The sequence below is a fragment of the Meleagris gallopavo genome, chromosome 21 (genome assembly GCF_000146605.3).
Source record: "Meleagris gallopavo isolate NT-WF06-2002-E0010 breed Aviagen turkey brand Nicholas breeding stock chromosome 21, Turkey_5.1, whole genome shotgun sequence".
In the NCBI taxonomy this organism is placed as follows: Eukaryota; Metazoa; Chordata; class Aves; order Galliformes; family Phasianidae; genus Meleagris; species Meleagris gallopavo.
The window spans coordinates 9,374,203-9,388,975 of record NC_015031.2 but is presented as its reverse complement, the minus strand read 5'-3'; the positions used below and the strand labels follow the sequence as shown (position 1 = coordinate 9,388,975).

Here is a 14,773-nt window from a genome sequence, read left to right as displayed (position 1 = left end):
TCTGCGTGTGCGGGGTGCGGAAGAGCTTGTGTTTATCCATGCCGGAGATTACTAAGCTCCTGTAGCACAAACCTTATCTTTAGAATGCATTTCCTGTATCCATCTTTCTGCCTTTCCTTTCAGTGACAGCCCAGTCCCAGTGGCATTTACTACAGCTGCTTGTGTAGAATGGAACACCGAGATAAAGAAGTGTTCTGTTCATCTGCCAGCTCAGCTGACCTCCAGGAAAAGTTCTGTGGGCCACACATCACAGTTCATGCGAGTCTTCATTTTCAGTGCTGGGTGTTCTACCAGCAAACTGTGAGCAAAGGTATAGCACTGGTGGTAAAATCAGGTTTATTCCTGGGCTGTAAGCAGCCTTTCAGTTCATAAAGAGGGGCTGTAAGAAAGAAGGGGACAGACTCTTTAACAGGGTCTGATTTCAAACTTAACGAGAAAAGATTTAGATTGGGTATAAGGAAGAAGTTCTGTTATGATAAGTGCGGTGAAGCATTGGCACCTATTTACCAGGGAGAGAATGGTGCCCCATCCTTGCAGACAGCCAGGGTCAGGCTGGAGGGGCTCTGAGCACTGATGGAGCTGTGGGTGTCCCTGTGCATTGCAGGGGAGTTGGATCAGATGATCTTTAAGGGTCCACTCCAACTCAAATGATTCTCTGGTTAGGTTGGTAATAACCACCTGCAGCCTTTTGTGATTGCAGTGAGTTTGGTCCAGTCCGACGACGTGCCTGTGCTTCACAATAAGCAATGCCATGACTTGATCCCCACAGCTGGACAAGCAGATCAGTGTTAGCTGTTGCACTGCCAAATTACATCAAGGTTACAAGGTAAAGATACTGTGCTATGTGCTCAAAGCATGAAGACCTGTGAAAAATTTTGTTATTTTATCATTGAAAGTGTGTGAACAGAGGAAAATGAGGAGCAAGGGACTAGGAGGTGGAAGGAATGAAGGAGGGTCAGATCCTTTAGCTACCAAGAGCTAACCCAGAGCAGCTGCCCCATGCACTTGTGCTGCTGCTGCTTCAGAGGTTGGTGAAGGAGCGGCTGGCTGGGATTCCAGACGTGTTTATGTCTCCTGCCAAGCACAAGCCAGGTGCTCCAGGGGAGGAGTCAATGCTGAGGAAGACTCCTGTTGTAAATAGAAAGGGAGGTTTCAAAATAACACTTCTGGTCCCCAAGGGCACCTTGTCAAGGCTTGGAAGCCAAGCAGCAATCCTCAGAGTTCTCAGCTCTCTGTGGATCTCAGCACTTAAATATATTTTGAGAGTCTGGACAAGGGTTTCTAGACTCGCTGCCCTTCAATTCTTTGCTATCCTTGCATCAGAAGCATTCCTTTTTAAAATCAATTTAAAAATAGGATTATGTTTGACATTTCAGAGGATTTACCTTTCTGTCCTATAGGTCACTCAAATAACACATTACCTATTTTACAGTCTCAGACATTTCATTTTGGCATGCTTTGTCCTCGCTGGACTTAGAGCAGTGCTGTAGTGGTTTGCAAGGGTCTGAATTAACTATTTAGAAGCATTTCAGCCAAAGCTTCTCCATGCATTGCCATGTCCAGCAATAGGAGCAACAGCCACCACTGCTCCCATCCCTGCTGCATTCTTTGCTTCTGCAAGCTGTAAGGTGGGTGTAATTGAGATTGACCTCTTTGTGTCAGACCCTCTGAGATTTACGGATAAGTAAACTATACAACAGTTGGGTGTGGGTTTTGTGAGGGAAGGGTTTAATGAAGTGATAATATTGCAAAATAGGTGTTGAATTCTCACCTGAGAAGCCCGATCATTGATCACGATGGGCAGCTGACCAAACGGGCTCTAAAAGCAAGGTCTGTTCCTCCTGTGATGCTTATCGCCCTACCTTTGCTCCTGTCTGATTCTTTGCACAAGAGCTGAAAACAGAAATACTCTTTGACAGCTTAAATAACCAAATTCAGAGCGTGGCTTCCTGTTCTGACTGGTTCTTCAGGATTAGAGCAGAGTTTTGCATGCTTTCCCTGGTCTTGCCTCCCCACTTCTTTTTTTTTTTTTAACCAGATACAGCCTCTTTTCTAATTACTTTGTAAGATTTCCTTGCTGTGTGTAACAGAGATGCCGTGAGCTTGGTGGGTGGCATGCCTCTCACCACAGGGAAAGCTTGCTTTCTTCCCCAGTATCTCGTTCTGCCCTGCATGCATCAGCTTGTTTATGACCACTGCTACTGCAATGGCTTCGTGTTTTCTGGATAAATGAGAGCAGATAACACAGCTGTCTCTCGTGCTGAAAGCATCCAGCACCCTTCTCACTGCTCCTCTCCCCGAAGTGGGTCTGCAGCAGGAGCCTCATGCAGGAGCTGCTGCTCAAGGGATGCTCTCTTACCCGCAGATCTGCTGCAGTGATTTATGGCTAAGTCGTCATGGTACCATTCTTGGCTACGAAGGCACACTTCTGGCTCATGGCTAACCTGCTTGCCACCAGGACACCCAGGTCCTTCTCTGCAGAGCTCCTTGTCCAGTAGCTCAGCTCCCAGCTGTACTGATGGGTGCAGTTATTCCTCCCCAGGTGTAGGACTCTCCACTCACATTTGTTGAACCTCATGAGGTTCCTCTCTGCCCAGCTCTCAGCCTGCACAGGTCCCGCTGAATGGCAGCACAGGAGGGGCATTATATCATTATATCCTCTGGCCCTCAAACAGCTGGAATTTGGCACCGTGTTCCTGCAATACACCTCTCAAGACCTTCTTTCCCCATTGGTCCTGATGCCAAGCCAGCTCATTTCCCAGTGGAGAGAGAATGTGGTGGGGGAGGTTTTCTAATGCAGCTGCCTCTGAGCTTTCTTCCTAATCTGAAAGTGTGGAGCCAGATTCTGCTTTTCCTTTTCTTCCACTGGTGCTGATAGATCTAGGCCACCAAAATTCCTACATCTGATAACATCCCACTGTTCTCTTTACCCTGAACGCGACCAGTCATAAAATCATGGAATGGTTTGGGTTAGAAAGGACCTCAAAGCTCATGCACTTCCAACCCTCCCTGTGGGCAGGGCTGACGACCACTAAATCAGGTACCGTATCAGGTTATGGTTATATGTTATGGTTATATAAAGTTATGGTTATAGCACCTGCCTTTGGTTCTTCCTCCCGTGTTGGAGGAAAAGAACATCCATTGCTTTTGTAGGGTGCTTGCATTCATTTCAAGCAAACTGAAAGTAATACCAGGCCCTCCTTACCCACTGAAATACATTTCCAGAAACGTGATGGTAATAGATGATGTTCACTGGGGCTCTTCAGAGGGAGACTGGTGCTTAGGTGAGCACTCCCCTGCCCCCACAGCAAAACACAGTTCATACAGCGGCCTGGGAAGCACTCCGACCCCAGACAGACGTATTTACATCCTGTCAGGAGGTGATGAATGGCTGTGCTCGTGCCCTATTGCAGCATGCAGTGATTTAGGCTGTTACCTGTCATCGCTGCAATTTCGTGTGCTTTGAGCTCCGTCTGTGTTTGTCCCAGCAGAGTGCACCTGCTTGCAGCGAGGAGCAGCTGTCCTGTGCCCTGTGTCCTGCCTCAGCTCCATCACATCCCCGCAGCCCAACCCTGCGGTGTGGGATGCAGCACCCAAACAAACTGGGGCTGTGCCTGAGCTGTGATATTTGCAGAGTGTGCAAACGGTGCATAAATGGGGGCTGGTAATCAAAGTGTTAACCTGATAGAGTGACCTGGGGGCAGTGTCAGCCTCAGCATTCCCACCCTTACGGCAACAAACTCCAATCAAATACCTTTTATGAGTACAGATTTCAGTGCTTGCACTTCCTTGAGCATTTCCCACTTCTGTTGTCTGGTGTTTCAAAAAGAAAAACCCGGGGTGTTTTTGCCACCCCCATGTATGGAGACGCAGTGCTTGGTGGTATTAATGCAGGATTAATTCATTTACAGATCTCTTATCTGTGTTACGAATAGCTGCTTGCAGTTCTCACCAGTTCTAAGGGCTTGCCTTTCTAATGGTGGTTGCAAGTAACAGATCTGACCTTTGTCTGGACTGTATCTGAATTCATTGGGTCTTACACAACTTGTGCATAAAGCCCTTAAGTTTCTCATTAGAGTAGGGCAGAAGTTTGGGGTTGTTTTTCAGTCTGTGAACGTGTGGTATGTGTCAGTTCTGCGTGTGAGGTTCTTGCCAGCCTCCTGACCCCGGTGAGGGTTGAGTTACCTCCATTTCTCTCATGCTCTGATTTTTCCATTGCTTTTTGCAACTGACTTCGTTTCTGTCCAACAAAATGACATTTTTTTTTGGCACAGCAGTGAGCTGGCACTGCATTTTTTTTTTTAACAGCTGTGAGGAAGCATTACCAGAGATGTGCTCTTGGCTGTATGAGACAGCTTACATTAACACTGCTAAACCTTACTTGAGTGGAACTTGCAGCATCACGCATTGTGCTGCTTCGTCTGTCCCCTATGAACCCATGAGGTGTGTTTGGGTGGGAGCTTCCCCATCAGCATCAGACCTGAAGCAGGCACCGGGACTGGGTTCTGTGTGCATCCCCTCTGTGCTGGGCTGAGGTTTCTATGGGGAACAGGGCACGAGCTGACTTCAGGCTTTCTTTTCCCTCCTCGTCCCTGGGCTGAAACGGGGGAGTACTGCAGGAGGGTTCCCTTGGTGCTCCACATTCCCTGCAGCCCTGGGCCAGGTTCCTGCCTTGAGGCTTTTCCCTTCTTCCCACTCTCTCAGGAGTGATGGAGCTGAGGATGGAATAGCGCCCAAAGGCAGCTGCTTCTCTTCTCATTTGACGTATTCAAGTTTCTGAATATGAAAGTTATTGCCAAGAACGCTTTTCCCTCTCTCTTGCAGGAGAGAAATTAAGGTCATTTCCTACACACTGCGTGCCTTTCCCAAAACCTCTCACTGCGTTGCTTCCCTCCAGCCTCGAGTTTTTTAGCCCTCCCCTGCTCCCGTACCTTGAGCTAGGGGTAGGAAAACAAAGAACCAACCACCAACGGGCAGCCCCGCCACCGCTGCTGCTCGCTCCCTCCCGCACCGAATCGCCACGTGCGTGCCGGTGGGCGTGGCCAAGTACAAAAGGGGGTGTGATCATATTTAAAAGGAGGTGTGGCTATGCCCATAAGGGGCGTGGTCTGATCCGAAGGGGGGCGTGGTCTTGCCCATAAGGGGCGTGGCCGGGGCATTGCCGGGCCGCTCCTGCGCAGTGCGGCGGGTGGCGGAACGGAGTGGGGCAGAGCGAAGCAGAGCAGCGGGGCGGCCGGAGCTCTTCATGCCGCGGGGCCGGGCGGCCGCCTACCTGCTGCTTGCGGGGCTGGGGCTTCGCCATGATCCCCTACTTCTCCGACAACGCCGTCATCTCGCAGGGAACCATCGCTCAGCTGTGAGTACCGAACGGGACCGGCCCCGGGACGCTCGTAGTGGGAGCTCCTCCCGGCCATACCGCACCGTGCCGCGGCTCCCCGCCGCTCTCAGCAAACTTTTCCCGGCCGGCAGCCGCGGGGCAGCTCGCAGCCTTCCTGCCGCGCTTTGCCGGCGATCCGGAGCTCATTCCCCGCTGCCGAGCCGGAGGCACCACCGGCTGCTGCCGGTCCTGCGCTCGGCCCGCAGATCCTTTGGGACAAATCCCAATTATCTTTTCCTTTGTGGGCGATTCGAGTTGCGTTTGTGGGGAGGATTAATGGGGGAGATGTCCGATGTGGGGCGTAGGTAAGGCTCTGGCCACGCGCGGTGTTCCAGCACGGCTGCAGGGTGCGGGGCCGCCCCGGCTGAGCTCCGCGGAGGAATCGGGAGATCGGTCCCGCCGCTCCGTGGCCCCTTCTTAGAGCAGCGTGGGCAGTCAGCTCCGTTCCGTGTCTCTGAGCCTTTCAGAAACGACCCCAAGTACTTGAAACCGGCCGCTTTTAGCCCCTCGTGGCGTTGCCTGTTGTATTACTGCATTCCCTGTGGCTGCTGGTAGCGAAAGTTGAACAGCGATGAACCCGGAGCTCCACGGGAACGCGATAGGAAATACTCCGCGTGTCCCACAGCGGGGGCGGCCGGGCAGGGCACGGGGACACTGGCAGCCCGGGTTCGAAGGAGCACCCGTCCTTCTCTCTGGGGAGGGAGATAGGGGTTATCAGACAGCCTGTGCTGCCCTCCTGGCCGGGGAGATTAAGGGCTGTGAGAGCCACAGAGTGCTCACATGGGACCAGCGTTCTCAATCAGGGCACTGCTTGGGACTGGTGTAATGAGGAACTGTCCTAACAGCAAGTTCCCAAAGGACACCCAAATCAGGTGTCCTTATTTCTTTTTGCCCAAGACCTAAAAATCCCAATTTTGTCGATTTGCTTTGCTGCAAACGTGTTCTCTGTGTGATGGGAATGGCAGTGGTGGCCCAAATGCAATCAGGACCTCTGGTTTCAGTGCAGTCTGTGTTTGGCTGATCAGCTCAGGCTGTCAGAGCTCAGCAGAAATTGCTCCTGTTGACACTTTTAGGCAGTGACAGAGTCAGCTGCTTGGGGGCTCGTTTGGTTTGGGTTCACGAGGGCTCCCATTGCAGTCCCAGACACTTAGGCTTGGCAGAAGCTCTGAACTCATAGCTGCAGCTCGTTGGTGTGGGATTCAAAACTTCTTTCAGTCTCATGAAACTCTGAAGCAGCTGATGGCGAGACAGGAGGAAAAAAGCAGAACTTCAGACAGCGTGCACATACCAAAGGATTTTGTACAGGAGAAGCCCGGACAAGTTGCCATAGATCAGCTCTTCCTGTCTGCAATCACTTCCTTTTCCTTTCGCCAAGTTTTAGGTATCCTAGCACATTATCAGTGTCCTGAAGTGTTTTTTCCGTGGCCCTGTGATAATGCTGTTCTTCTGCTGGATTCCTCTGCTGCCCACCTTCCTCTTTATTTAGGGAGTGGAAATGGGCCATGCAGTGCTGTGGAAGCCCCCGCTACGCTGCTGTGCCACATCACTGTGTCACCATCCCTGTGAGCAGCGAGGGATGCAGGTGGGCAGCAGTAGGACCTGGCACTGCTGGGCACAGCTGTGTCTTTGGGGCTGGTTAACCATTTTCTCTCTGCCTCAGCTACAGCAGCAGTGAGAGCCCTCCTGTGCCCACGTGTTGAAGCACTCCAGTGCTGTTACTGCCTTATCCTCATCACTTCTGCAGCCTGAAATGGAGTTGGCTTTGTGAACTTGCTTGCTGCTTCCCATGGCTCTCCTGCTTGCTTCGTACCACCGTTTCCTGTTCCAAAATGTTAACTGATAGCTTTTATGAGGAATCCCTGTGCCGTGTCCCCATACCCAGGCAGCATTAGCCTTATCCTTCCCCTCCCTGCCCACTTCCTCTGTCTTCAAAGCCCCGTGGCCATGTCCTCTGCTCTCTGAAGCACCGTTCCCGTGACACACCTTAACTCGTGTGCTGTGCTGACATCACAGGGCGTGAGGCTGCTGCATGCAGAGCTGTGTATTTATTTATTTACTGCGTGGGAAACCTTGCAACCTTTTTATCTACTCACTGTGTCCTGCTGCCAAAATCTCTCGACCTCTCAGCACAACCAGACTTCTCTCCTCCAAGCAGCGAGTCATTGGAAATCTTTAATCACATCTCTAAATGCTGTACCTCTGTAAGTGTTCTCTTTGTGTTGAGGATCAGTGCTGAGGATGCCCAGAGGGAGCGGCAGTGATCCCCATCCTCACTCCCAGCTCTGGCTGATGCTCCTGAGCCGGGGCTCAGTGCAGTGTCAGCACCCACACGGAGCTTTCCAGCTGTGTGTGCAGAGCAATAGAAGCGTGCAGGCTGCCAGCACTGCTGGGCTGGTCCCATCCTTCTGTGAGATCAAACACAGCGTGTAAAGAGATCTATGCTGTTCTGTGGTTATTAAAAGCAATGCAAATAAGTTGCAGTAATTGAATAGAAGCAGTGTGCTGCCCGCTGAGCTGATCATTAACTCAGCCAGAGCTGTGCTGTTCTGAAGTACTTTTCCTGTTTGCCTTTCCCTCGTACTCCCCGGAAGCTCCCGGAGTTTGTGTCACTGATGCTTCCTGGGGGGGGCTGGGAGAAGGACAGAGGTGGTTGTCAGCCAGAAAGCAAGGCCTGGGGCAGTAGAGGAGGGTTTGCAGGGCAGCCCTGTGCCCTCCCAGCACTCCTGGTGGGAGCACAGTGTGCAGTGCAGCCTTGCTGGCTGCCAGCTCCCATGGAGCGGTCCTCGAGGGGCTGCCTCCAAGCTCTGCCTCTTCATGCAACTTCTGCAGATGCTCAAGACTCTGGAAATGCTTTGGATGCTTTTGAGGATTACAAGGCAGAAGGACCAGAGTGAGATTATCAGCAGCAAAGGGCCTTTTGGGACCAGTTCATGGGCTGCCTGGGGGTGTTTCACGGGACTGCACTCCCTCCTACCTTTGTCAGAGAGCCCCTAGCTAAATTATTGCTCAACTGTCTACAACAACTTCATGCTGACTGTCCTGAAACATTACTTCTGACTTGTTTGTGAGGTCAGAGGGAGTTTAAGGTTCAGAATCCCATCTGGATGAGCTGTGCAGGGCTGCTGTCTCTTCTGCATCGCTTTGGCAAACAGCATTTAAATTATCAGCCCCTATGGGCTTAAAACTCGTTCAGCAAATAGTTTTTCTCCAGTGTAGTGGATCTGATGTGTACAGAGCCGTTCTGCAATTGGGGTTTCCAGCCACGATGTTTCATAGCAGCTGCCTGAAGCCTTCTATTTCCACAGATAGGTGGGGTGATGTGTTCGGAAGTCACTGTTTTGCTTTGTGTGTGCAGTGGGGAAGTGACTGGAGCCTGGGACTGGTCACTGTGTGGGATTAACCCAGTGTCTGTGGCAGGGATCAGCCCTCTGGTTCATGGACATCAAGTGATAGCAGCTGGGGAAGAAGAGAAGCCGTGTGGGTGAGTGCCCTCCCCTGGTGTTGGCTAAGGGGAATGGAGGAATCCTGCCCCTGAGAGCTTCTTGGTGCTGGCAGCTTCTCAAATCTGGGCATTTTTAGGTACAGTAAGCCCACAGGCTCCTTATTCAGCATGTTCAGTTGTTTATCCCATACTTATTCAGCCCTCATCAACATCACACTCAACTCTTTGGGCTCTCCTGCTTTCCTTGCAATAAGCCACGTAAGAAGTAGGTTAAATCCCCAGACTGCTGAACCACGAATGATTCGGTCCTTTCTTTTAAACAAATGACCTTTGTCACTTAGCACTGAAGCCCTCACATCCTTCACACCACGGCCCTACTCGGACTGTGCTGCTCCAGGTGGGCTCTGTTGTTTCTCAGGAGCTTCGTGTAGCTGCCTGATTCTGGGTTTGCTTTGCATGCTGTTACACCTCCAGCTTTTTACTGCAAAAGTATTGCATCTGAACTTCAGGTGAAGCTCTGGTGTGATCACAAAGATGACTGAGTTCAGTTCATGCTTGGGCTCAGCTGGCTGGTGCAGTGGGCAGCAGCTCAGGGCTCTGTGCCCATCCATCCAGGTGGGAGCTTCCCATGGACAGGTGGGCCTGCAGGAGCATCTTGTGGTCAGCAAACGATAAATGACTGTCAAACCACAATTTAAGGGTAGACATCATTTGCACAGAGCTGCAGGTAGAAAAAGCTATTGTTAGTTTTACCTTTGTCCTCTAGAACTTGGTCTGTCCATGTCTTGCGTGCTTTCTGGAACTCAGTGCCCTAAGCTCATTTTCTCACTTCTCCTTTTTAAAGCTCTGTGAGTTTCGTTGGCTGCTCTGTTGTTGTTGGGTTGTTCTTGTTGTTGTTTCTCCCTTTATTTGCTTTGAGAAAGAAGTGGAGAAATCCCAAACCCAAAGCAGAGCAGCTGCATTCCTCCGTGTGTCGCAAAGCTGGAGAGCCAGCTTGCCTAAATACAAACAATTTGTCAGCACCACTCCTGCCCTGCTGTTGTTTTACTGTGATGGGAAAGTCGTTGGGAAGCCAACAGAGGAGTAACTGTGTGCCTTGGAACGAGCAGGGTAAGCACCTGTCTGTGAGCTGGGGGTGAACAGAGTCTCTAATAAGTCTCTCTAGCTCAAAATTAAGCACATTTCTATTTTAGAGCCGTTTTAAAAACTCTAAGAGCCTTTTCCTCAAGGTCTCTTCCAACCCCATCCGTTTTATGATTTTCCCTAAAGTACACTCTGTTCTTGTTGGGACTACTCTGGTTTTGTGCCCCACAGCTGCACTCAGCATTCCACCAATCCTACTCCTTCAGTGTGTGGTTTCTAACTGGGATTGAATGCTTTTAGGAAATAGGGAGGGCTGCAGAAACTTGGCTGCCAAAGTGCCTCAAGTGCTAACTGATGAAATTCAGCACCTGACTGCAGCGTGGATAAACGCATCTGGAATCTCCGCTCTTTGGAGTTGAAGCTTTTATAAAACAAAACTTATTTAATGGGTTTTCTGCTGAGCAGGTCTCAAACTGAACTTTGCAGGCTCCTCACCTCGAGTTAGGAGCGCTGTAAGTGCACTCGAGACAGCACTGCTAAGCTCTCCTTTAGCTGGAAGTCAGATGGAGGTAATAGCAGTAAGGTAATGTGCGGAGTCATAGATGCCAAACGGCTGCAGGGCTGCGTTTGGGGATGCTGTGTGTGGTTCCTTTTCTTTCCTGTGGGCAGATGAATTGTGCCTGGTTCAAGCAGTGCTGCTTGCACACTGCTAAGTAATCTGCAAGTGTCTGTACAGGCACACTGCCGCGTGTGTAGTTCTGCTATGTGGACATCCACATGTTCATTTTGCCTCTCGCCCGCCCTTCCTTTCAGCCTTTACTTAAGCCCTGGGATGCAGTGGTGCTGTCAAACACCCCACAGCCCATCAGCTTCTGTTTAACGTGGCACGTGGTGAGTGATTAGTGGAAATTATTTCAGGAATAAAGGGCTCCTGGTAAGCTGATCCCCATTCAGAGAGCTGACAGAAAAGCAGAGTTGCAGCACTATTGCCTTCAGGAAGAACTGGCTGCATCACCGGGGGAAGAGCCGGGTTGGGAAGTGGTGCTGAGTTTGTGTTTTGAAATGCATCAGAGTTAGATCTCCTGGTTTGATCTGGAGAGCTTTTCCTGATGTCTCTCTGCCAGTAGAGCACCAGAGCGCTGCCCTGCACTGGCACAGCATTGCTCCTGGGGCTGGGAACCACTGTGGGCTCAGCCTGAAGTGATGCTGTGGTACTTTGCTTTGCAGGTTTAACGTGGGTCTGGAGCTGTGTTCGCTTCTCTGATGGGGAAGGGCTGTCCTGTTTTTTTTTTTTGCCTTGTCTTGGGGATCAGACATCCTTGTGGGGAGGATGCAGTGAGAATGAAAGCGATGAGAATGAAAGCGCTGAGTGCTGCAGAAGTTAAAATAGTGAGCAGATAACTTCCTTCTATTACATGAGTGGAATCCGACGGCCTCTTGCTGATTTTTTTTTTTTAATGCTTTTGGTAGATGAGCATCTGCTTCTGTACAGCACAAAGGAAAGGCTTATATTATTCAGCATTGATTTCTTTGCGTGGAGACAGAGTGACTCTTGTTTTGGTGCTTTGTTTTGGGGCTCTGTTACTGTGCTGAGGGCAGGCAGTGGGATGGTGTGACTCCTCCATTTTGTGCCATGACCTGGGCAGCAGCGGGGCCACGAGGATGGCTGGGGACAGGGGGTGTCGGGCGGTGTTTGGGGTGCCAGGGTACTGCTCAGGTTGTTTTCTGCTTACGGGATAGCCGGTGCAGTGTGTCAGGCTGTAGGTCTCCATCTCTGAAGCGCTCGGCCTAAATATAGGGCCTGGCAGGTGTGGGGCAGCACGGTGACCTTCGTGTGCCCGGTGTGACTTGGGTTACGGCAGTATTTAAAGTCATGGGGTGCTCTGTGGTGCAGGTGACATCTCTGCCTGCCAGGCCAAACATGGCCGGGTCTGTGATGGCTCTGAGAGCCGCCACGTGTGTGTGGGGCAGCCCTGGCACAAAGTGTGGGGTTTGTGGTTGGAGCTGACACATGCTGTGTGCGAACGCTAAGCTTCCCATCACTGATTGCAGAGGCAGTCGTGTGGTTTAACGGTGATCAACAGGAACTGTGTTGATTCTGAGGGGTAAAAGACAAGCGTGTGTCAAGCAGAAGGTGTTCTTTTTGAAGATAACTGGTCGAAACGCTGTGTTTTTCCCTTTGAATCTTGAATGTGCTCAGACTGTGCATAGTGCGGCAAGAATGGCATGTGGGGCTCCATCTGGGAACATCCTGACATGAAGACCCGGAGCCTTTGGGGACTGTCATGTAGAGCAAATTCCTTTTGCAGCCTCACTTCCCATCCCGGTCTTTTGCTTGAAAACGACGCACAGAATCGCATTTCTTCTGTAAACATCAAGTGCTGGATTTCTTCGTAAGCATCCTAATTGCATGAGCCGCCCCGTTTCTAGTTGGTGGACTCTGTGTTGCTGTAGGAAACACGACTCTGTGTGTCTCTCTGCCCTGAATTCCAGAGCCCGGTTTGCACAACGTGTTTCCCTGTTGCTTTGGGGGATGTTTTGCTCCCTTTCTGGACGGGTGCCCCAGAGCTGCTGCGGGTCAAGCGGTGATCCCAAAGCACAAACAGAGAGCAGTTCTCATTTTCCTGCTCAGCTGATGTCCCTCTTGGAGCCAGCAGGGGGGACAGGAAGGCTCAGTGAGGGGCTGGTGTGCATGTTGGTGCAAACGGGGTACAGTTGGCACTGCACATCTCTGTGACTCCGTGTGTCTGTGTGATCTGTGCAGGGGTTTTGCGTCAAACATCTGAATTGGAGCACTTTCCCACGCTGTGTTTGTTTTTCTCCTTGTGCTGTTTCTGAAGTTGCAGAAGTGCTGAGTTGCAGGAGCCCAAAAACCACTTCCCTTCCCCACTGCCTGCAGTGTTGTCACCGCTGCTGACAGCATCGCAGGGCCCCTGTTGGTGAGCAGCCCTCGTTCCACTCTGCCTTGTGCTCACTGCTGTTTTGGCTGTCAGAGAGGCCTGGACTTGTCAGTGAGTGCTGCCAGCTGACCCTGTTACACAAGTGTCAGCGCAGGACATGCTGAGGTTTCTCTTGCCATCCCCATTTCCCGGTTGTTGTGGGGTTTGTTTTGTTTTTCTTAGTGCCTGGTACTGCTTTGCTGTACACAGCCCTGAGAGTTGGCCTGTGTGTAAGGAGACCTGGGTGCCTGCATCCCTCCCTTGGAAGCACTGCTTTGGTACCAGCACTTCCATCTGGGGATGTCCCCGATGGTGCAGGCACAGAATGAAGGATTGCTACTGCGACTTGTAGGCTTTGCTAATAAAATGAATTGGGTGCAAACCATTGTGATTGCCAGGGCATTTGGATGTGCCACGATCCTATGAAAGACCTTTGTGCCCACGGGCACCTGCCTTGATGGAGCTCAAAACCTCACTGTTTGATATCCCTAGCAGGAGAATGGAGAGGTGCCCAGGCACGTGCTTGAGGTTATGGGGAAATCCAGCTGGAACCGAAGCTTTTAGCGCTCTTGCAGGTAGAGCAACATAATAGGCAAAGCTGTTAGAGTGGTCAGCCTGGGTTTGAGAAGTGCGACAGGCTGTGCCATGCTGGCCCTAGGATCTTGGCCTGTTTGATTCCTGCTGCCTCTGCTCACGCTGAGCTCTGGAGACACGTGCTGGCGCTGCCCTGGTGCACCAGTGCTGCCCGTGCTGGGTTCTCATGGCTGTTATTTCCCAGCCCTTGGCCTTAAGGGAAGGGAACAAGTAATCATTTTTGTATCTGTTTAAGCAGAGAAAGGAGCTCGGAAGTTCCCGGTCTCTTCTTGGGTTGAAGAGAACAAACCCAGCTCCTTCCTCAAGGCACAGCACTGCCGGGTACACGCTGCCAGGGACGCTCCCATCCTGTCTTATCATACTCATCAACCATCCTGTTGATTGTGGGATTGTTCCTGGCTTTCTTCAAAGCACGTATGACGATCTCATCAGTTCTGAGAAGGGCAGGAACCCTTCGCTGTGCAACAGGATGGGTTAATTGCAACATCTGCAGAGAGCCCTGCTTTTTCTGTGTGCCGCAGCATCTCCCTGAGAGCTGCTGGAAAATGTGCTCAAAATACTGACTGCTGGCGGAACTTGAGGGCTCTTGATATTGCCACTTCCCTCTGTCCTCATGTGACCTCATGAAGGGCAAAATCAGGGCAGCAAATGATGCCTGAGTTTAACCACATTACGGTCTTGTTTTTAATTTATCAGTCTTTGAGTTAAATACCATACAGTTTGTGAACAGTACTTCTGAATCTGTTCCACGTGTTCATTTTCTTCAAGCAAACTGCTGCAGGGAGATGTTTGTTCCCAGGGGGCATCGGCTGTGTCCCAGCCACAAAGCTTGGGCTTAACGGAGTTGTAATTAGAGCAATGCGTGGGCTTGTCCTACTCATCACCATTTAGAAATGTGCATCTTGACTTTCAAACTGAAAATGTAGCCGGAGTTAATCCCCTCCTCCTGCTCAGGTTCCCCCTCTGCGGGCAGAACAGCACCGTGGGTCGAACCTCTCCTTTTTTTCCTCCTTTTAAAATCAAGGCAGCGTTTCTCTCGCTCACCTCTCGTCTCTTTCCTTGCAGCATCAGCGAGAGCTTCCTCACTGTGAAAGGAGCAGCACTCTTCCTGCCACGAGGGAATGGCTCATCCACCCCCAGGGTCAGCCACCGGCGCAACAAGCACGCAGGTAACTCTGCTGCCATGCTCTGTCCCAGCTCACCTCTCTACTGTGTGTTCTTGCTGGAGGACATGTTTTGTTTTACGCCAGGTGTGAATTAAAGGCAGAGCTTCCAGCCTCGAGGCTCTTAGGGAGAAGGTTTTGGTACTCTCTTGTTAATCCAACAAATGAAAGACTC

General features: G+C 51.1%; 1 protein-coding gene across 1 annotated transcript in view; it reads left to right on the top strand.

Annotated features, from left to right (window-relative positions):
- The first annotated feature begins 3,232 nt into the window (after positions 1-3,232).
- Positions 3,233-14,773, top strand: part of SSH2 (slingshot protein phosphatase 2) — a 41,382-nt gene continuing 29,841 nt past the window's right edge. Inside the window, 3 exon segments of the mRNA XM_031556497.1 lie at positions 3,233-3,284; positions 5,143-5,356; positions 14,501-14,604. Of these exon segments, the coding sequence (XP_031412357.1) occupies positions 3,233-3,284; positions 5,143-5,356; positions 14,501-14,604 (370 nt within the window).